The sequence below is a fragment of the Balaenoptera physalus genome (assembly GCF_965194825.1).
Source record: "Balaenoptera physalus genome assembly, chromosome: 2".
Taxonomy (NCBI): Eukaryota; Metazoa; Chordata; class Mammalia; order Artiodactyla; family Balaenopteridae; genus Balaenoptera; species Balaenoptera physalus.
Genome location: NC_138883.1, coordinates 143,655,949 through 143,679,969, shown reverse-complemented (window position 1 = coordinate 143,679,969; position 24,021 = coordinate 143,655,949). Strand labels below are relative to the sequence as shown.

Below are 24,021 nucleotides of genomic sequence, written 5' to 3'. Positions count from 1 at the left end.
ACTTGCAATCATGCAAAACAAATGCCCTGGTTCCTTTTCTTTTTTTTTTTTAAACATCTTTATTGGAGTATAATTGCTTTACAATGGTGTGTTAGTTTCTGCTGTATAACAAAGTGAATCAGCTATACATATACATATATCCCCACCTGGTTTCTTTTTGAAATAAAGCAGTATAGAGGTTGACAATACGATAACCTTTCGTATTCTCTGCTCATAGCAAATACAGATTTTAGAGAACAGGTGTCCTGCTGTTGAGGCCCTTTACACCTGGTGCCCAACGGCATACCTCAGGAGGCAAGACGCTGCTCACAGGGATCTGGGTGAATCCCAGGGCCTACAGCTAATCCACTGGGTGCCCCCACCCCCATCTCAACTTGCTCTGCTCACTGCAAGGGCAGCTGCCAGATCAAGGAGCATGAGAGCCACCATCTCTGTTTCACACCCTGCTGAACCTCACAACAGAACTGCTGGCTGACCCAGTGGCAGCACTGGAACAAGCCGCCAGGACTGGGGAGGCCATGGTAAAGCCCCTCAAAGGCTGCGGGGGTCTGGAATGGCTGCTGCTCTGGAGCTGCCTTCCGAGGACGCCCCTCTCGGCCCAGGCAGGGAACACTGGTGGGCCTGAACACCTAAGGGTCTGTCTCTTCATTCATCTCAGCCTTCGTTTCTCTATCCAGAGGACCTGCCACTCTGTCTAGTAAGAAAATCATCATCCTCGACAGAAAAGCTGAAGGCAAAATAGGATTCAAGCAGTGCCCATTTTTGTGATTCCCGAGTGCATTACCGGGCCCCACCGCTGGCCTGTTCTTTCCCTGTTCTCACTGCAAAGCCATCTCGTGTGCTCAGAGCCGCGGGAAAGCAAAGGACACCAGCCCACTCACGGTGTCTTCGAGGTGCCCAAGCCAAGTGGGGGTATAAGCTTTGCATAGCCCTTCTGCCCCCTCTGGCAGACTGCCCTTGTGTGCTAAGGGATAGGCACGGGCCAAATGCCACAGGGAAAGGGCATCACTTCCACAGGGCCTCCAGATAGCCGGCAGGAGAGCAGGTCACCAATTTTTCAAATGTTCTGAATAATCAGATTCATAGTCCCAACTTCTAAAAGTTAAAAAGAGCCCAGCAGAAAAGCCTAAGAGTGACTATGGAAAGCAGTAGCCTTTTCCTTCTCATCATATTTTAAAACCTAGTAACAGTGAGGTGCTGTCAGAAGCCACAGTTCAGAGAGAGAAATAACCTTTCAGACTGAGCCTGCCTTGCTTTGCCTACCCCTTCAGCACCAGGGTGCTGTAACTTCTCACATCACAATGCAATGACTACTTTTATCTGTATGTTTTGCACCCTGGAATGAGTTCTCTAAGGGATTTTTGTTTTGCCCTTCTTTCTATACCAGAACCTAGCACACTTGGCATTCAAAAAATGCTGAATGAATGAACGAGGCTCAGAGAACTGATGGGCTCCGATGTGTTCTGAGAATGTGTTAACTCACTGGCAATCCTTTACCCGGACCATTTGCCAACAGCTACCACTTAGAAGATCAATTATTAGAAAGATCAACTCACTCACTTATTACAAAAATGACAACAATGATTTTAAGTGTCAAAGTTACTCTTATTGGCTGGTCAGGTTTTATATACTTTCTTGGCCTCAATTTCCTCATCTGCAAAATGGGCATAACAGAGATAACACTACCTACACTTCCCCAGGCTTCTGGGAAGAGTGAGACTGAGATCACCTGGCTCTAGCAGTGCTCAGTGAGCGCTAGGTCTCCTTCCTTCCCTCTTTGTTATGTGAGAGTAACAAGGGTAGTGACCTCTTACTTACCTTGCCTATCCTGATGCATGAATTTATAGTATCGAGCAAATCAGCCTTTTTTTCATTTACAGGCACTTCTGCTAAATCCTTCCCTATTAATTCACCTGATTCATAGCCCATTGTTGTTTCAAATGCTGGATTTGCATACTGGGGGGAGACAAAGGAAAAAACATCATGTGAATTAAAAGAAATTTTGAAAAGAGGACAATCAAAGATGTTCAACCTAAACCATCATATTTTTCCCCCAGAAAGCCCAGGAGCCTGGCGCTCACTACGACGGTTCTAAAGCCACAAGAGCACAACCCCAGAAAAACCTTGGAGTCTGGAGAAGCCTCTGCTCCGATGACACCGGGCTGGGCTTGCTGCCTTGTTCTCCTGAGGCTGCAGGGAGGGCAGCAGGCCCACTCCACTTAAACACCAGCAGAGGAAAGAAGCTGCATGGAGACAGACCCAGGGCTGCTACAAAAGGGCTGTTGAGATTATGATACAGTGGAAGAAAGCACCAGACTGGGAGCCTGAAAACCCAGGGTCTACTCCCACAAGTCACTTAACCCCTCCAAGTCTCAGTCTGCACATCTGTTCAATGGGAATGAAACACTTATTTCACCTCTCTCATATGATGCAAATGAATAATGAGTTTGGAAAGCAGGCTATGAACTAGGAAGTGTTTACAAATGCAAGGCTTTAAGGTTAAATTTCAAATAGGACTGTAAGACTAGAAGAAAATGTATGGGAAAGCTGTGCATGTGCTAATAGGAACAAATAATGACGATGATAAAACAATAATCATACTGTTTAAGGTTTGTTTTCCTTGCTAGGCACTGTAGTAAGCACTTCACACACAGTAACTCATTTAATCCTCAGAACATCCTTACAAAAGGTAAGTCGTTGTTAGCGTTAATATTATTCCCATTTGTACAGATGAGACAGCAAATTCAGACAGATTAAGTCACCTGCCCAAAGATGCCCAGCTAGGAAGGGGCCGAGGCTGATTGGAAGCCAGGCCTGACTGATACCAAGCCTGTGCCCTCAACCACTGGCCAATGTTGCCTGTCAGGGCACCATCCTGAATGCTAACATCATCAACTCTTTACCAAGAAAGTCACTAGTTAGATTAAAGTGAAGAACTGGAGTGCTCAGAACTAAAATCAAAGTGGGGCTCATTCTCAGACAATAGGAACATTCCTCGGGCACAACTCCCTCTTTTGCTGTTATATGAAAATACATGTTACCTGTTTGCTGTTATCTGAAAGCCATGGTATCTTCAGTCACTTATATGAAGCCACTTTTCTAATAATGGATAATTTGTGAAGTAATTGCTAGTTTATTTTTGAAATTTTGAGTAGCTTCTAGTAAATTTCTATAAGTGTAAACTATCTTCAAAAACAGTAAGAAAGGTGAGAGTGTGCAGCCCTTATGGGCAGAGCCTCTCCTTGCTGCAACAGTCTCTCTCTACCCAACTCCACCGCAGAAACAATCCTCTGGATAAAAGTCCCTCCTTGCTAAGTAAATAAACATGCAAAAAAGTGAGAAATAATAAATGCTAATGCCATATTTCTAAAGAATATTTTCTAGCACATTAAGCAATTATTGGAACCTTTTCTTACCTATAGGGGACTTATTTTAAATTATATATTTTATAGATTTTGTTCGGATAATCCTCTAAGGAAAAACTGGTCCCTTGAACTTCAAAGAGAGAAAAAAAAAAAACAACACCATACTGAAGGGGTTCAATCTTAAAAATGCAAACAAACCAGAAATTCAGAAGGACAAACTTCCAAAACAACAAACCTGTACAATGTGGTCTTCACTTGTAATTTCAATTGCTTCTTGACTTTTCTCTAATGCAGTGAACATTGAGTTACAAGCCCTTTATGGGTAGAAAAGAAAAAGGACTGCTTAATGTAAATATTATAAAATGTAATACAATCTTTGAATATTACATTAACTTATTTAAATGTGTTCTTTGATTATAAAGGTAACTAATGCTAACTCAAGAAAAAGTAGGGGGAAATATTAAAAAGCATAAGGAAGAAATAAATGCCTCCTGCAACCTCAGTACTCGGGATCATGACTATGCACAATTTGGTGCCTTTCCTTCATTCTAAGGACAAGTGGACCAGGTGGAACACACCCCAGGGTCAGATCACAGCCCTTTGCTGGCTCTCTACCTTCTCACCATCTGAAGGGTCCTTGTGAGGACTCAATGAGAAAATGGAGTCAAGAACCCCACACGAAGCCTGGTAGAAAGGAGGCAGCCCGTCATCTGTAGCTATCACTTTCAACAAATTCTTTGCACAAAACTGGGATCATCGGGATCATGAGCTTTGTTCCCTGCTTCCACTTACCCTTATACTGTGAGCATGCTCCCTTGCCCTCACTGTTTGAAAACATTTTTAAATTACACAGGTAACAAAGGTTTATTTTTTTAAAATTAGAAAATAATAATAAATGAGATACTACATCATACCCACTAGAATATCTACAATCAAAAATAGAGATAAAAACAAGTGTTGGTGAGGAACCCTCATACACTGCTGGTGGGAGTGTAAAATGGTGCAGCTAGCTGCTTTGGAAAACAGTCTGGCAGTTCCTCAGGCTGTTAAACATAGAGTTACCATATGGCCCAGCAATTTTACTCCTAGGTAGATACCCTACAGAAATGAAAACATACATCCACACAAAAACTTACAGCCCACAGGTGGAAACAACCCTAAAGTCCATCAACTGATGAATGGATGAATAAAATGTGGTATATCCATACAATGGAATACTATGCAGATATAAAAAGAAATAAAGCCCTGATGCATGCCAAAATATGGATGAACCTTGAAAAACATTATGCTAATTTAAAAGGACCACATATTGTATGATTCTATTTATATGAAATGTCCAGAAGAGGCAAATCTATATATACAGAGAAATTAGATTAGTGGTTATCTAGGGCTGGGGGTAATGAAAATGTTCTAAAATTGTGGCAATGGTTGCACAACTCTGTGAATACATTGAAAGCCATTGAATTGTGTACTTTAAATAGGTGAATTGTATAGAATGTCAATTTTATCTTGATAAATCTGTTTAAAAATAAATGAGATTAAATCATCTGAAATCCCAACACCTACGCATATCAACTGGTGTTCTAGGCAATTTCTTGTGTAAATATACATGTAATACGTATACTTATAAAAACAGGATCATACTCTACAGTTTTATCATCTGCTTGTACCACTGAACCATATACATTAATACCTTTCCATATCAATAATTAGTTCCTTATCATCACTTTTAATAACTATATAATATTCTATTGTAAAATTATACCATAATTTAGTCTAACAAATTCCCCATGACTGCGGAATGCTTTCAGTTTTTTTCTTGTATATGCCTTAGAAGATGAAAAAGAGAAAGCAACTGTCTACTTGTTCATAAAGTGCAGAGATTACATTTATAAAACCAATAATTATAATGCTTTTACTGTATTCCTGGTATTACTAAACTGTTTAGCTAAATAAGACAAAGCAGCTTTAGCCAATAAAAATTAGCTCTTCTTTCTTGGCATATAAAAATCAAGTGAATTACCTCAATAAAGCTGTTATTTAAAAAAACAAGAAGCAAAAAACAACGAGAAGTAAGTTCCCACCTCTGATATAACAAGCTTGGAGGAGACGGATCTGTGAGAAGCCCTACTGGGTTTTATCACTCTTTTTTAATTTTTGCAGATCTGGTAAATATAAAATGGTATATCATTTTCATTTCTTTGGTTACTAGTGAAGCTGAACATTTTTTCATGTTTATTGGCCATTAATATCTCCTACAAACTGCTGGTTCACAACATGTCCTTTTAAATTTTTTCTACTGGGTGTTTCCATTTTTAAACTGATTCATCAAAGCTCTTTACGTATTCAGGATATTAACCTATCTGTCCTGTATGTTAAGAATGTATTTTTCCCAGTTTATTTGTCTAAATTTTTAACATTATTTAAGGTATACTTACTGAGACAAGCTTAACATTTTTATGTTGTCTAATCTGATTCTCTTCCTTTATAAAATCTGGCTTTCACACCATGCTGAGTTTAAAAAGACTTCATTATCCAAATACATATGTTCACTTACATTTTTAGTACTTATGTGGCCACACTTTTTAACATTATGCACACTGAAATTTATTTTGGGACTGGGTGTGAGATTGGGATATAACTTAATTTTCTTTCCAGTTAATAAGTTGTCACAGTTCTATTCATTGAAAAGTCCACCCTTTCCTGTGTGGATTTAAATTGCCATGTTGAACACATATACTTATGTTCTTAATTCTTAAATACACGCACGTCTATTTCTAGACTTTACATTCTAGTTTACTGATCTAGCAGTAACACAAAGGTGCTTGTTATAGCTTTTTAGTGCATTTTAATATCTCTCAGAACAAGTCTTTCTCTATTGCTCCCAATTCTCTAGCCCTACATTTCCCCCTTCCCTTCATATCAATATTTTCATATCTCCCTTTATAGTGGACATCTCCCTTTGGTTGTCAGCTGGCACACAGAGAACAAAGTAGAGCATGAGGAGAGACAATGAGTGCAGTTTTGAAAATGGGGGTTACAACCTACAGGACTACCTTTGCCATGTGCTGCGTGTAAGATCTTGGATGTAAGTCAGTTAACCTCCCTGGGTCTCGGTTTTTGCATTGTGATTCGTGATTTGATGAAATAAGCTCTAACATCACCTCCTGCTCCACAATTCTGCTCTCCTCTCAGAGAGGGCAGGAGCCCAGCTCATTGTGGGAGTGCTGCAGCCAGGCTGCGGAAGACCCAGGAATGAGAAGGAGGCAGGCCCAAGGCCAACCATCCATCTCAAGTTTCCCTGAAAAGTTTGGCAATAAAAAGGAGCTCTTTTGTAGACCTCACTAGCCCTGAAACATCTCTGCTCAGCAGCACTTCTTTGCTACCTCACGCTTCATTTCATTTTGTCTATGAAGTATTTTCTTCTCTGCATGTGATACCCTGTGCTGGTCCCTACCAACGTTAATACCCCAAATTCTAATCCCCTTATCTCTGCCTTGGGCACATACAAACAGAATGATTTCATTCTCTCTTTGATCCTGGTAAAGGAAATGTTAAAGAATAGTAGACCACCCAAGGAAGAGACCTAGGATGATAAAGAGCTACTGACATATTTTTCACTTCTGTCAACCTCATACAATTTTACTAATTTTTCTGCTTTTCTCACTCTACAAAGAACTAGGTTTCCACTCATCAGTTAAAAAAAATAACGGTTTAGCAAGAGCAAATTACAAAATGCTTATTGTAGAGAAGAAAACATGTCACTTACCAGAGATAATAATGTTAATGGGTTGGGTGTATGTGTATATTAAAAGTAATTTTTTAATTAAAAAACAAAACAGATAATTCAGTATATATACTTTTGCACCCTGCTTTTTCATTTGCTATTATTTTGGTGCCCCATCTTTTTTTTTCTTTTTTTGGCCACGCCGTGTGGCTTGTGTTATCCTCCCCGACCAGGGATCAAACCCAGGGTCCCGGCAGTGACGGCGTCAAGTTTTAACCACTGGACCACCGGGGAAGTCCCCACTGGAGCCCCATCTTTAAATGCTGAGTCTCCAATCACTAACATGACCACCTATTAGACATCCAGGCAGACTCCGAAAGCATTTTGTGAGGAGAGAAACCTTCCCACCACCCCATCCCATTTTAGCAGGAGGTCAGTTACAGCCAAAATGTAGCCGCCCACACCCGAAGTCCTCACTTGCAACAATGCCCTGTGTGGTATGGTCAGCTTACCAGAAGCAGCAGAATTACCTGAGTTTCAGCTGTGGGCGCACCAATCCAAACTCCATCTGGAGCAGTTCATTGTAACAGGCCATGGCGCTGGGGTTTTCTACATACCTCTACAAACAGAAAGGGGATTTTGTGGATAAACAAATGTGCACCTTTAAATGATTAAATACATATATAAAAAATAATTCTTTCCAACAGGCTTCTCAACTTGGTACCTGAAATCTAAAAAATAATTTAGCTTTCATGATGAACAGGAAATGAGAGATGAAAACTTATGGGTACCAAATTAGCTTTTAAAAAATAGTACTTGCACATATCTGAGAATATATTAAGAAACCACTGAGTTGCACACTTTAAGTGGCTGAATTGATCAACTATACCTCAATAAAGAGAAAAAAAGGCAGAAAGAAGGAAGGAGGAAGGAAGGGGGGGGAGGGAGGGAGGAAGGGAGGAAGGAAGGAAGGGAAAGAAAGGCAGAAAGGGCAAGGTATTTGCTGGAAAGAGAAGAAAATAAAATAATTTTTTAAATAAATTAATTTAAAAAACTATAGTATACTATAGTATAACCATTTAATGGAACAGCATGCAGCTATTACATGCACTTATATGGAATGATGTACGAGACACACTGTCAAGTAAAATGAGGAAATGGAAAATTGCACTATAATTATTTTACATTTTTATAAAAATATTACATCAAGTTTAAAATAAATAAATAAATAGCTGAATTACATGGTATACGAATAGTATCTCAGTAAAGTAGTAAAAAAATGGAATTAGAAAAAAATAGGCCTCCATTCCTGGGCATATATCCAAAGAAAACTATAATTCAAAAAGATACATGCACCCCAACGTTCACAGCAGTACTATTTACAATAGCCAAGACATGGAAGCAACCTCCTTAGAGTCCATTGACAGAGGAATGCATAAAGAAGATGTGGTGTGTGTGTGTGTGTGTGTGTGTGTATATATGTATAGTATGTACAATGGAATATTACTCAGCCATAAAAAAGAATGAAATAATGCCATCTGCAACAACATGAATGGACCTAGAGATTATCATACCAAGTGAAGTAAGTCAGATAGAGAAAGGCAAATATCATATGATATCATCTATATGTGGGAATCCGAAAAAAAAATACAAATGAACTTATTTACAAAACAGAAATAGACTGACAGACATAGAAAACACACTTATGGTTACCAAAGGGGAAAGGATGGGGAGAGGGATAAATTAGGAGTTTGGGATTAACAGATATACACTACTGTATGTAAAATAGGTAAACAACAAGGTCCTACTGTATATCACAGGAAACTATATTCAATATCTTGTAATAACCTTTAATGGAAAAGAATCTGAAAAAGTATAAATATGTATATATATATACATATGTATATTTGTATATATATATGACTGAATCATTTTGCTGTACACCTGAAACTAACACAATATTTAATTCCACTAAAAAAAAAGTTCAAGGAAAAAAAAGAGCACTTAAGAACGCTTTTCTTTCACTGCCTTGAAGTAAGAGAATTTTTGATGTCTACATGTCACTAGCAGAGCCTAGAATATACAGAAGGAGGAAATTTATTAACTAAAGTCCTATCTATATTAACTTTCAGAGTCTATTCACTTATTCAAGAGCAATATGTTGTCCTCTTTCTAGCACAAGCTCACGGTAAGCAAAAATATGCTTGCACATCTCTTTGCAGCTGAGTTTCACAGAGGTAACTCGCACTCAGGCAACATTCTCCTACAGTAACTTCAAACAGCAGCTCAACTAAGCTGACAAAGGACTACCCTCCACGGCAGAGGTACTGGCAGAGCCATGGCTTTGCCCAGTCTCTCTTATTGCTGTGGACAGTAACTGTTTTGTATAATAACCTTTACATAATGGAAACATCTCAACAAAGCAAATTTACATGGGAATGGGAAGCCTGAGCACCACCAAATTATGTATTTCATGAAGACATCTTACAAGTCGCTACGTTCTGTCACGTAGTTACATTCAGATGTAACAAAATATTTGTGAACATTTACTCACCCCTATTTCTGTGAACAGCTCTTGCTTTCACCTGCTCAATACGTGGATAATACTCTATCTGACCGAGGAGGAAGCTGAGGCTAAGAGGCAGGGCATCTGCAGGCCACTATCGACAAGCCAAAGCCGGACCAATCTAGGGCACGGGGCCCCTTGTGGAGCTCCTTCTACTGCCAGTGAAAGCAGATATCCCTGTTTGAACAGTGCTCAGGGTCTTGTCTTTGTGTCAAGAAACCTAAAAATCCAGCCCCAAGTTCATGCCTTAAAAGCTGTATGATTCTCAATGAGGCCCTTAACCTTCCTGAGCCTGCTTCCTCACCTGCAAAACAAGACACCCTGCTCCACCACAGATGACCATGAGAAAGCACTCTAACTGTAAACTGTTGCACAAACATAAAGCACAGTGACTGCCGTCCCCCTGGGAGGGAAGGCAAGGCCTGCTGGCCATGGGCATGATGGTTCCCGGGCCTGCAGGCCAAACACAGCCCTTCTTACCCACAGAAGTCTGAGAGAGGTGACATGCCTACCAGCTCCCCGCTGCTGAGAGGGGAGGAGAGTGCTGGCCCTGCCGCTCACTACTCAGTCAGCCGTGACCCCTCAGGCACATCCAGGAACACTGCCCATCTGCAGAGGCACCCACTGCGGACCAGGCAGGAATAGGGAGGAGAGATTTCTGGGTATAGTGCTTGTGCCACTCCAGTAGACAAGGGGTGGGGGACTTGAGATGGACAGGTGTCTCCAGCTGTCCACGCGCTTGCCTGGTTTCACCTGCTCTGCAGGCGAAATCTTGGGACACGGAGCCATGTGTATTATGTGTCATGGCCTCCCATGCATGCAACCAGAGTTTTCACTGGGTGTGAATGTACATATCCAAACTTTTTTACCCCAAAGGTGGACATCATGGCTAAAAAACAAGCATGTGTGACTAAAAGTACAGCATCTTGCTCCTGCTATCTGCCCCTCCCCCTCACTACCTCTACTTTGTTCTGTGTATCTAAATATCCTGTCTCTCCTGCCCTTCTCCAACTTTCATTCATGTCCCAAGGATTCCACAGGGCATGGAGGGTGGAGAAGGGCAGCAGGTCCAGGGATCTTCAGGAATCAGGCTGCTATTCCCTCTGCTTGAACAGCAGCTGGTCTCCCCTCCCCAACCCATCCCACAAGAGGGGCCGGGGCCACAAGTCCTGCAGACTCCTGAGCCAACTCAGCCTTGCTTTCTCCAGAGCATATCACACCCACCTTGCTGGGCCCCACCCAGTGGTTCTCAACCCTTGGCTGCATATTAGAATTCCCTGCAATCTTAAAAAATAATACCAACGTGCAGACTCCTCCCCACACCAACTGAAACTGGGTCTCCAGGGAAGCCTTTCAGGGGGTTCTAACGCACAACCAGTGTTGAGAGATACCAAACCCTAACCTTCGAGAATTTAGTCAGCAAAAGCTCAGCTGCCAAGTCCAACTGAGGAGGCAAGCAGGTCTCCATCCATCCATCCTGAACTCCTGAACTATGGCCAATCCACAGAATAGTTGACTGCCCCCTGAATCCCAGAGTTCTCACTGTGGTGATGGCTTTCAGGTCCAGGGCTGGGTTCAAGCATGGGCCCCACTGCCTCCCAGCCATGAGACTCTGGAGAATCACCTTCCCTCCAGGTCTGGATGCTCTGCTCTGTCTCCGTGCCCTCTGTCACCTCACTACCGTTTTGTTACCTGAGGGTACAGGACTCTGCATGAGAAGAGTTAGCACGTGTAGTCTCTGAGGACTGGTCACCTACTTGGATTCGTCACTTATAAAGTGGTGAGGTTGCTGCTATCTCCATACTTCCTAAGTCACAGACATCTAAAATGACTACTTTAAACCCTTAGTGTTTTTTGCATGGGAGTGTTTTCGCAGAGACATGCACTTAACCATGGTTCCCAGCAAAGGCTTCGGGGGGACACCTTGATTAAGTTGTACGGGTGAGAGGGCAGGCAAAGTGTGTATGTCGGTTACTTTTGAATTTTCAAATTAGTTTAATGATAACTCAATTATACTAGGAAAATACAAGGTCCATGGTTAACTAGACTTTGTACCAGGACACGCTTCCCAGTCCACGAAGCTGTGCTGATGGACTTCCTTGTGCAGAATTTCAAACACACAATTTCCAACACTGCATCTATGACCTCGTACAAATGAAAAGCTTAATGACTGCTGGTGGCCGTAGGTAAGCAAACAACCCAAGGCAAGATGAATAATCTATCCCCCAAGTTTCACTGCAAAGTGGAAGCATTGAAGGTCCTTGTTAAGAATAGCCAGTTCTGCAGCTTAAGAGTAATAATATAAAGATCTTCAAAGTTATCTGGGAAAGTTTTTTGCCTCTTGTGAATGCTTCCCTAAGCAGTTTAAGGAGGGATGACCTAACGATTCCTGGGAATAGGTGATCCACAACTTCCAACCTCGGATTCTTAAGAGAATGCTCACCTTCACGCTGGCTGATGTGGTTTTTCTCATACTAGCTCACATGGATTACTGGAGGTCAGGGAATGGGGACAGGCACTGATATGTGTGAATGTGGTGGGAGTGTCAAAAAGGGAGAACCAAAAAACTATGCAATGATAATAATCTAAAATTTTTATATAAAATTATGTGTGTATAAAACAAGGTCTTAAGTTCCACCTTATCTGATGCTAATATTGGAATTCCTGTGTTCCTTTTGTCTGCATTTACTTGCTACCTCTTCGTTTCTTTATTATTAAGCTCCTTTTATCACTGTCTTATAAACATCATATAATTGTAATTTTGTAACCCAATCTAATGGCTTATCCTTTAATGGGAGAATTCAGCCCATTCCCATGCACTTAATTTTACTCTTATCTTACTTTGTGTTTATGATTGCTTTCACACTGTTGTTTCCCCTTCCTTGGATGTGCCAGTTTGATCAAGTTGCTATAAATTCCATATTTTTTTTTTGTTTTTTGGCCGCGCTGCGCAGCTTGCGGGATCTTGGTTCCCTGACCAGGGATTGAACTCGGGCCCTCGGCAGGGAAAGCGCGGAGTCCTAACCACTGGACCTCCAGGGAATTCCCGCAAATTCCATATCTTATTAATCTGGAAGTTTACTTAAACTTCTCTATTAATGGTTACTTTCCTTTTCACCGATCTCAAAAGCAGACATAGATTTCTTTACTATTATTTGAAAACAAGAAACCAATTACCTCCAGAACAAAGTATCTCCCACCAGCACATTTCCCATAAAGAAGAAAACTTCAGAATACTTTCACTGCCCACCCCCATTCCCTGTCCGCTAGGTGAGGTCAGGAGAATCCTTTTACCTCCACTTCCTCCCTCCAAACCTTGAAGACACCTAGGGTTTGTTCAGATAGTCTAGAATTTAAATACTGAGCTATTATTGGATGTTATGTAATGATAATTATATATAAACATATATATTCTACATTGCACACACATACCCATACCTGTGTATGTAAACACGCAGACACAGAGAGGAGGAGGGCTCGAGAAGGAGGGAGGAGCAGGGGAGCACGTGCACAGGGCAGGCTCACCTCCCATCACTTCTCTCTACTGCTCTCTCCCTCATCTTAGAGTTTCTGTTCCAGTTCATTTGTTCTGTGGTTGAAGTCCTTACTCAGTTATTTTCCTCAGACAGGGCTACTGGGGAAATACATCTCTGAATTTTATGTATATCCCCCAAAAGAAATATCTCTTTTGCCCTAAAGGGCACGAACAGTAACTTAGCTGGGTGTGTGTCTCTCAGGTTACAGTCCTTTTCTCACCATAATCTCTAATCAGATGAGACATTATTACTGTTTTATACAGTAAATATGTGTTTATAATTACCCCACATTCACATTTTCTTGTTCCTCATTCCTTCTTGCCTTTCAGGCCTCCCACTTGGGATTTACCTTGCTTCTGTTTGAAGTACCTCCTTACGAATTTCCTTGTGAGAATCTGCTACTTACAAACTGCCTCAATTTTCATATTTCTGAAAGTCTTTATTACACCTTCATTTTTGAAAGTATTTAGGCTAGGTTGGCAGTTATTTTCTTTTATCACACTGAAAATATTATTCTACTGTTTTCTATCTTCCGTTTATTGCTGCTGAGAAGCTAGCTGTTAGTCTGCTATTCTTTTGTAGGTAATCTTTTTTCTCTGGCTGATTTTAAGATCTTCTCTTTGTTTGTTTTTTCACTATGATGTGTCCTCTTTTTATTTACTCTACTTTGGAATTTTGGAATCTGTGGACTAAAGTCTTCCATCATTTCTGGAGAATTCTCTTCAAATACACTGCCCCATTCTCTCTCCTGTCCTTCTAGAACTCCAGTTATATGTATGCTAAACCGCACATTCTAACCTCCACATTTCTAAACCTCTCTAACTTATTTTCTATTTTTTTATCTTTGTGCTACATGCTGGATAATTTCTTCTGACCTACTAAGTTTTCAAATTTTCAGTTATTATATGTACACTTCTCAAAATTCAATTACATGCTACTTAAAATGTGCTATCACTTTTTATACTTTCTTATTCCTTGCAGATATTTCCAAGCTTGTCTTGTCTTTATTTCTTTACATATAATAGGCATAATTGTTTTACAATTCATATCTGATCATTCTAATTTCTGAGGACTGTGGGGGTCTGTTCCTGCTGTCTTTCTCCCCCTGCTAGTTCTCACTTGCAACGCCTTGTCTCCTGGTGGACTGGTTAATGCTGAGTGCTGCCTGCTGCCCCTGAATAATTATTTGCAGAGATTCTCTGAGGCCAAAGAAGAAGGTGTCTTTCTCTGGGAGAATTTGTAATTTGCTTCTTCCGAATACCTGGGAGTGCTACCATCCAGAATCACCTTATTTTTTTTTTTTAATACATTTATTTTATTTTATTTTATTTTTGGCTGTGTTGGGTCTTCATTGCTGCGTGCGGGTTTTTCTCTAGTTGCAGCAAGCGGGGCTACTCTTCATTGCGGTGCACAGGCTTCTCACTGCGGTGGCTTCTCTTGCTGTGGAGCACGGGCTCTAGGCGCACGGGCTTCAGTAGTTGTGGAGCGCGGGCTCAGTAGTTGTGGCTCACAGGCTCTAGAGCGCAGGCTCAGTAGTTGTGGCACACGGGCTTAGTTGCTCCGCGGCGTGTGAGATCTTCCCGGACCAGGGATCGAACCCGTGTCCCCTGCATTGGCAGGCGGATTCTTAACCACTGTGCCTCCAGGGAATCCCCAGAATCACTTTAAACTAAGTTCAAGGCTTGAGGTTTCTGGACTACCTCATTGATAATATTAATTTGGGCTACAAATCTGCCCAACAATCAGCCTTATATAAGCTCTCTCCGTCATGATTCCCAAGGCTCACTGGCAACCAGCTGACCAAAGCCTTCAGAAGCTTTTTGGCTTAAGAGAAACCAACAGACTGGAGCCAGTGGTGGAAAGAAAGGGAGCCATGTTGGGGAGGTCTTACTTCCAGAATCCTTGAACTGGCTATAAAGTTGCATGTATACATGTAAGCATTATAACAACACATCCTATGGTATAATTTTCAATGAGTAAGCCATTAAAGGAGATTTTAATATGTTTAGATGACTTTAGCAGGCATAGTTTTGAGAGACTAAGAAAGCAAAGTGTTGTGGATTATTAGATTACCAGATTATAAAGTTAAACCAAACTATAACACAGCATAAGGAAAATTTTTTTTTCTTCAAATTAATTCAAAACTATTGCTGGGCTCTAAACTGAGATAAAATAACTTCTTATGCTGAATTATACTTGTATAACAAAAAAGTGGGTACATACCCTTGTAAAGCCAGCCTCAATGAGGGACATTACAGATGACTCTTCTCTAACCGCCCTTCAAAAGAACATAGTAAATGGTTAGAGACAGTTTTTATCAATTACATCTCACATCTTTAACTACTCACTAATTTACATAATATTATAATTGTCATATAATGAGTACTTTTAGATGAATTAGATTAACATACAAATCAAACATATAAAGTTGAAAACAGTTTTCTGTTTTAGTTTCACACTTGGCTTTTTGGCAGTATATATTAATGCTTGAAATACAGAGATTACACTAACAGCCAGGATACAGGAGTGACTGTATATCTATTTGATACGTAAAAATTTTAATTTAAACTAAATTATTTCTGTTCTTTCCTTACCTCCAATTTTAAAATGAAATATAAGATTTCCCCCAACTATGTATAATTCAAATCTTCACAGATATTTGGAGATTGAAGTCCCTAGGAAATACGCCTGGAAAACATTCATACTTTAGGAATGGAATTCTCTCGTGGTTTGCCTATTTCTAAAGTGAAAGGCAGTCCAAAATCACAAAACCTAGTATGAGAGTACAAACTCCAGCCGTGAATTTAACTGCCAAAGTGAAAGAAAATAAGAAAGAGTAAAGAAAAAAAAGGCCCAACTAAAAAGGGTGAGGCCTGTCACGGCCCACAAGCTGTTATTTGGGCCTCTGGTAAAAGCAAACATTACACTGACACCTGAATTTCAACATCAAAAAAGAAAGAAAGAAGGAAATATCTTACCTGCGTACTACACCAACAATAACTGTGTTTTCTGAGAGTTCTGATGATCTGATAGACCTTTAAAAAACAGTTTTAAAATAAATTTAAAGCAATTCTTTAAAAACTAAATATACCTAAACAATTTTGGTAGAACAATTAAAGTTGGGGGAGAGGGAGAAGGGAGAGCAAAAGATCCCTTCATACGCTGGAGTCACCTTCTTAGCTACTTGATCTTTCCCTGTTTGGAGGACAAACTCCTAACCAGTGGCCTATGGTAACCCTAACAATTATGGAGTGTGAAGATAACAGCTAATGCAAATGATGTGCCTTCTACTTGTTCTGCTCTTTGTTAACCTAAGCTGTTTCAGGTGGAAAATTTTCCCTACCTGGGGCTTACGTGAAAGGGGTTACTCGTCTCTTCCTACCAAAGGAAAATGCAAGTTTATGTATATTACCACTAGCTGATGGCGACAATTCCAGTGGGGGTGAAGAAGCCCAAGGGTCAGCTCTCCACTGTACTCTAAGCAGTGCAAAGAAGGGTTCCCAAGTAGAATGCAGGCAAAAACAGTAACAATAAATATTCAAAACTTGGAAATGCAAGATATTCTTATCAGTCAGAAAGAGGAGAATCAACACCTGACAGGAAAAATTAAGAATGGAAGACTGGCTGAGAAAAGTAGAAGACACTGCTCCACTGAAAATACCCAAGGAGTATAAGTCTGCCCGCAGGGACTGAATTTAACCTTCCGGAGAAGCAGCTTCCCAGGAAGTCACGGGGAATGAAAATCCAGCCAAAAGATGAGAGAGGGCAGAGATAAATGTGACAGAGAGGAGTAGTAGGAAAAGAAGTTGCTCCACTGGAGATATGCAATGGCTTTGACCCATCCTACCCTGGGGAAGAAAGCAGGCCTATCCGGAGAAGAAGAGCCAGGCCACAGGAAGAGGGAGGAACCCGGCCCCTGGCCTGGAAGGAAGAGGACCCACACGGGAGGGTGACTTCAGACGGAGGAGATGGAGAGGACTGGATCCAGACTGCCCCAGCCAAGTCAGAAGCGCACTGGCCCCTGGACAATGTGTCCGGGATGGGACAGGGAGTAGCCCAGACTTACTGCCTTACTTCAGTTCTGCTGGTTCAAGAATCACTTGTGTCACTTCTGAATCACTGAACACAGAAACTGATTTGAGTGACTGTTTCTCAATTCTCCCAGGGATGGTTCATAACATAACCATTCCAGATGCATAAGAGAAAAGTCAATTCATCATATACAATGGATGCCTCAGTTTTGGCAAAATTTTTCTGTAAAGGGCCAGATAGTAAATATTTTAGGCTTTTTGGGCCATACAGACTCTGTCACAACTACTCAATTCTGCCATTGTCGCACGAGAGCAGCCACAGACAACACATAAATGAATGGGCCTGACTGTGTTCCCCTTTGCCTATCCCTGCCTCAGGGCGCTGAGGCTTAATTTTCTCATGGAGCTCAGGCTGAGAAAGGCTTAAGTCCAACGATAGATGCAGACTAGCTCTTGGGTTGGGAAGTTGCTCAGGGATGGAAAAGCAGCCCTAGGGACCAGCCAGTCTCTCTCATGGACCACGTAGCTCGTAACACTCTCTCTCTGTGTCAACACTTCTGCTTCTCCCAGGGTCCACTGTACTCCTCCAGCTTCTATTTGCCTACTGTCTCCAGTGGGAGCCAACCTAAAGGGCACTGGCTACATGGCTCTACCGGAAGAGCCCTCTCGACAGGTCGCTGAAGGGCTTGCTGACCAGGTGCCAGGCCCTGGTCCAAACATGGTCTCCCTGCCTAGAGAATAGCCAAGCTCACCTTCCTGGAGAAGGAGCCATGGGAAGGGCTGTTTCAGCTCGGGAGGGTGACCGGCATGGCAGACCCTCACACAACAGACAAGGCCAGGTCACTTCTCAAACCTGTTGGCTAATACTCACCCTAGCACTAATCTTAAACAGGGAATGAAAGACATGGACTCACAAATGGTATTTCCATGACTTCTTAGGACACTGTAGTTGTTCTTTACATTTATACTTCTATCATATCACAAAGATTTAGAAGGAGAAAAGGCAATTTAAGTATGCAGCCAGCCATTTCAAACCAGCTCTCATCTTTTTACAAGAAAAACAGAGATCTGAGTGGTATAATAGCAAGTACGCAACCACGTAGATGATCCCAGTAAGTAGATTTGGATACAGAGATGAGGGGCACTGGGCTAAGGACAAAGTAGAATGAAAGACCATGCTTCCTGGAGACAAGCCGGTCCCTGCAAAGGAGGTCTAACACGGTATGAAAAGGCAGAGGTGTATTCTTAACCTTCTCTGGTCCATAAGAAGGAAGAACTGGCTAGGAAATAGGAATGTCAGGAACCCAGGTTGCAAAATAACATCCTTTACTTTAGAATTCATGAAAACTAAGAAAGAAATGACATGGCGTCATCAAAATATACACCCGGGCATTCGGAAGGAAGATTTCAAGAAGTCAGAAAAAAAGATGGGACGCGAGGGACTTCCCTGGCGGTCCAGTGGCTAAGACTTTGCCTTCCAATGCAGGGGGTGTGGGTTCGATCCCTGGCCAGGGAGCTAAGATCCCACATGCCTCCTGGGCAAAAAAATCAAAACATAAAACAGAAGCAATATTGTAACAAATTCAATAAAGACTTTTAAAAAAACGGTCCACATTAAAAAAAAAAATCTTAAAAAAAGATGGGGTGTGAGTCTACAGCATGAGATTCTGAAAGGCTGCACAAGCATACTGGGAAGCTCTCAGAACCATGCTACCTGGTGAAACATTTGCATTTGATTTGGTTATGCACAACAGAAAACTCCAGAGAAAGTGGCTTAAACGAGACTTGTCTCCCACATGCAAGATGTGCAGAGGTGAGCAGTCCAAGCTGCAATGGCACTCCGCAGCATCAGGAACCGGGCTCCTCCTGTCTTATGTTTCTCTATTATTGTCTGTACGTGGTTTCTTCCTCATGGTCCAAGACAGATGCTGAGCTCTAGCCATAACATCCACATTCCAGACAGCAGGAAGAAGGGCATGCATATTCCCTTCAAGGACACTTTTCAGAAGATGCACATGACACTTCCATTGGCCAGCTGCAAGAAAAGCTAGGGAATGCAGTATATTTTCTAGGTGGTCGTATTCCCACCTAAACACTAGATGTTCTGCTATTAAGAAAAGAGTAGTAATGGATATTGGGGGGCAACTACCAGTCTCTAGATACACTAGGAAACTACAAGTAATTCTGATGATGGTCTTGACACAAAACTGGAAAAAAGGACACATGCTGGAGGCTTACTGTATGAACATAGCAAAGCCCTTCAATGACCTAAATTTTACAAAACCACAACTCCATTACTTGTACTATGCCACTGTTCCCTCTGCCACGTGGAATGAGTTTCACATTGAAAAGAATGGAATTTACGATGGTTAAAAAGGATGGTCAGACCAAGGTAAATCCAGAGATTGTTATGAAAGCACCCAGCACTCTAAGTTCGATCTTGCTTCTGCATTCAACACAGACTTTTTTTTCTTTTTAAACATCTTTATTGGAGTATAATTGCTTTACAATGTTGTGTTTCTGCTTTATAAAAAAGTGAATGAGCTATACATATACATATATCCCCATATCTCCTCCATCTTGCGTCTCCCTCCCACCCTCCCTATTCCACCCTTCTAGGTGGTCACAAACCACCAAGCTCATCTCCCTGTGCTATGTGGCTGCTTCCCACTAGCTATCTATTTTACATTTGGTAGTGTATATATGTCCATGCCACTCTCTCACTTCGTCCCAGCTTACCCTTCCCCCTCCCCGTGTCAAGTCCATTCTCTACATCTGCGTCTTTATTCCTGTCCTGCCCCTAGGTTCATCAGAACCATTTTTTTTTTTTTTTTAGATTCCATAAGTATGTGTTAGCATACGGTATTTGTTTTTCTCTTTCTGACTTACTTCCCTCTGTATGACAGACTCTAGGTCCATCCACCTCACTACAAATAATTCAATTTCATTTCTTTTTATGGCTGAGTAATATTCCATTGTATATATGTGCAACATCTTCTTTATCCATTCATCTGTCGACGGACACTTAGGTTGCTTCCATGTCCTGGCGATTGTAAATAGTGCTGCAATGAACACTGTGGTACATGACTCTTTTTGAATTATGGTTTTCTCAGGGTATATGCCCAGTAGTGGGACGGCTGGGTCGTACAGTAGTTCTATTTCTAGTTTTTTAAGGAACCTCCATACTGTTTTCCATAGTGGCTGTATCAATCTACATTCCCACCAACAGTGCAAGAGGGTTCCCTTTTCTCCACACCCTCTCCAGCATTTATTGTTTGTAGATTTTTTGATGATGGCCATTCTGACTGGTGTGAGGTGATACCTCATTGTAGTTTTGATTTGCATTTCTCTAATGATTAGTGATGTTGAGCATCCTTTCACGTCAACACAGACTTAATTCTGTTAACGTATGTTGGGTTTCTACGCAGTGCTTTACTTCCTCCATCTCCCTTTATAAAAATCTTCCCTTTCATTACAGAGCCCTGCTCCTGCTGCACAGAGGACTAGCTCTTCATTTTTTCTGAGTACACTAAGCATATGTTTTCTAAAAGGTTCTTCAGTTTCTTATGGAAAACAATTTTCTTTGTCTTCAGGCTGTGTTTCCCCCTCCATAATTTGGCAGCTTTTTACAGGTTCCCTTCTTTATCCTTGAACAGGAGCAACATCAACCCAGGCAGAGTGTCTGCAGCAGAGATGGTCAGAGGAGTCTCCCGTGCACCCCTCTGCTGGATCCTTGGGGTTAGCAGCCGTCCTCCTCTGAGGTCTGGACCTGCAGATCAGGTCAACAGGTGCAAGTTCGTGCTCAGAGAGCGCTGCCAGCAGGCAATCATGGCTCTGCTGCATGGAGGGGACCCCTGGCCTGCTCTCTGCCATTCTCTGGCTAAACCTGAGAACTGATGCAGTTTGCTGTTTTGAAACTGCAATATGTGAAGGAATGTTCCCAGGCTCCTTATGCCTCTGCCCCTTCTTACAACATGGTAGGAAAAACCACGTCTTTGTCCATCTCCCTCTGCTCCCTGTCTTGGGTTTCCTAGTGGATGTAGAAAGTAAATCACAGAAGTGATGGTGCTCAGCTCTGGTCAGTGCAACTCCAGCATCCCAGGCTCAGCAGGACACAGTGGGAGTAAAGCAAAGCCTCTTCCCACTTCCTTCCTGCAGGGCCATTGGAATTTCAGCTTCAGAGGCTGAACTATGCAGAGGACATTCCAGGAACAGGCTTCTTTATTGGTCCCCATAGCACAAGAGATACAGTGAGAATCCCCATCCTTTTCTGTCTCCCAACTTCTGACATATCTGTCATCTTATCTTTGGTTCGTTCATTGCTGTGGTCAGTTTTTGTCTCTACAGGAAGTTCGGAGGAGGCCCTGACCTCAGCCTCACAGCTGGCTGACGGGCCTCCGCTCCTTCCATCTCCTTCTCCACTCTCCAGGCGGCAGCCACAGTGCTCTGGCAGTGCACTCCGGACACTCCCCTGCGTAGAATACGTAGACTACGCCAGGGTCTCAACTGCCTACAGGGCAGACTCCAAAGCCTTTGGCTCAGCACACAAGGCCCTCCAGATCAGGCTCGTCTGCTGCTCCAGCCTCACCCTGAGCCAGGGCCCGTACCTGCTGGATGCAGCAGCCACCTGACACCAGGCAGAGGAGCCCTGGACACCCTGCCCGGTCCTACACATGCTGCTTCCTCCACCCGGAATGTTTTCTCCACAGTCCTTCCTTTCAGAACTCCCGCTTATCCTTTGGGACTCAACTCAAACACCCCCTTGTGAAGCCCTCCTAGACACAGGCACCCACAGCATACCTCCTCTGTGGGCATCTATGAGCTGTGCTGAAATCGCTCGCTTGTCCCCGCCAACAAAAGCATTTGTTCCTCAGAGGCAAGAACCATGTCTTATTCACCTATGTAGCTCTGGTAACAAGCACAGTGTCCTGAACCAAGAAGACCTGCCAAGTAGGGTTCCCTCAACTGGTGAGTTTGAAAATATCGCAGACACAGACTATCTAACCTTTAGGAAGGTATCTGATAAGGAGTGTAAGGAGTCCCACGTGTCCCCAATACAGAGATACAGCTGAATGCTAATCATTTAGACAAATCAGCCACTGATGAAAAACCCTTCACAGGGGGTGTTGATCAGGTATCCCAAAAGGAAGAAGAAGGGACAGACGGGGCTCTGCCAGGGCTAAGGTCTCTTAGTGAGCAGTGTAAGTGGAGAGAGAGGGCGAGCAGGTTCAGGAGGGACAGCCTGGAAAGATTCCTTGAAGGAACAGTCCATAGTGGGCAGGCACCCTTAGAAGGGATGATCTTAAGGGAGATAAACCAGGTAAGGGCCAGAACTGAGATGAAACTGACTAGGAAAGTAAATCAGGGCCCACTCTTGCCTCTAGAAAACTCATTACAAATGGCACAAGGACTCCCCCTGCCTCTTGTCCTCCAAATCCTCAGCCAACAAGACAAAAGTGATGTGGTAGAACACAGCTAGCGAGAAAGACTTCAGATTCTTGGCCAGGGCTGTGATGCAGCCGTCAGGAAAGGAGCGTGACCGGGGGTGCCTTTGTAGAGGTCTGCTCTCTGGCTAACACGGCGGGGGGTTGGGGGGTGACGGCTCTGCTTACTCTACGCTCATCTACCCAAACCCGTGAGCTTTTCTGTTCGGGAACCACGCCTACGAGAGATCTTGATTGGAAGAAGGTACTCAGAGGAGGCCTCCTTGATGGGGCTGGAATATGAAACCACACTCTGTGAGGAGCCGCTGACAGCAGTGAGGATGTGCTCCAACCAGAAAAGACCACTCTTGTCCTCAAATGTTGGAAATCTGGGGCCAAATATGGACAGAGCTGGACTCAACATGGAGGAGAACTTCTGAAACTCAGATCTCTCCCTTGGGAAACCCTAACCCCCATCAGAGGCTGGATGGAGGGTGGTGGGGACTTGGTAGAAGACATGCACTTATGACAGTCTAAGCTTCTCTAAAACCACACGTTAAGCAACCCAGGTCACATTCTCTGTTTTAAAACTGTATAAGTTGTAAATTTATACATTTGCTGAATGAGTTACCCTATTTGTTTAGAATATTCCCAAAATGTGTAACAACAGTACTTTCTCCTCCTTCAAAAAGTGGAGCATAATTGTATGTTATGTGTATTTTATCACAATAAAAAAAAGTAGACCATAACTACCACAACTTAGTTTTTCTTTTATAACACAGGACGGTCTAGCAGAGCCATCTTTATGAGTATGAATGTCACTGTCCAGCACATACCTGTGGCCAGGTTTGGACCTGGACAAGACTGTGAAGGAAGCCAAGTTGTCCTCAGAACCTCACCCCCCTTCACCTTTTCTGTTTGGGCTCTTTGGCTCTCCTTAGATATTTCTCCTGCCTAGCAGCAGTCTACCAAGACTAAAAGCACCACGTAACTAAGATATTTTCTTCCCTTCCTCTGAGTGCTATCCATCAAAAATGCTAGAGAGAGAAAGGATCTTGGAAACCAAGTGTTCCAAATTTACAGCTGAGAAAACACATCCTCAGAGAAGACAGAGAGTTACCCAAAGGCAGCTGGGCAAGGGAAGAGCTGAGCATAGGACCCAGGGTCAGAGCTCTCTCCACATCTCCACATCCCTCATGGGTGTGCTATCAGATAACACGTCAAACAAATCTGGGCTACAGTGACAATGGCTAACTGCCATCAACCAGACAGAAATAGGAAAGGAACACAGGCAGCATGGCAGGCAACACAGAGCAAGGCCAGAGGGAAGCTTTACTGGAGGTGGATCACACCTGGGTAAAAGCCACCTCTCA

At 42.5% G+C, this 24,021-nt stretch overlaps 1 protein-coding gene across 7 annotated transcripts in view; it reads right to left on the bottom strand.

The window, feature by feature from the left end:
- The window catches only part of PDE8A (phosphodiesterase 8A), a 149,828-nt gene that overhangs the window by 49,138 nt on the left and 76,669 nt on the right, over positions 1 to 24,021 (bottom strand). For 5 of the 7 annotated variants that reach the window (XM_082448617.1, XM_082448614.1, XM_082448616.1 and 2 more), the window contains 5 exons: positions 16,173 to 16,229; positions 15,418 to 15,472; positions 7,623 to 7,711; positions 3,601 to 3,679; positions 1,819 to 1,956 (listed from right to left, as the gene is read on the bottom strand). In XM_082448617.1, the coding sequence (XP_082304743.1) occupies positions 1,819 to 1,956; positions 3,601 to 3,679; positions 7,623 to 7,711; positions 15,418 to 15,472; positions 16,173 to 16,229 (418 nt within the window). The remainder of the gene's footprint in view (positions 1 to 1,818; positions 1,957 to 3,600; positions 3,680 to 7,622; positions 7,712 to 15,417; positions 15,473 to 16,172; positions 16,230 to 24,021) is intronic. The other 2 variants (XM_082448618.1, XM_082448619.1) reach the window with 1 other exon arrangement.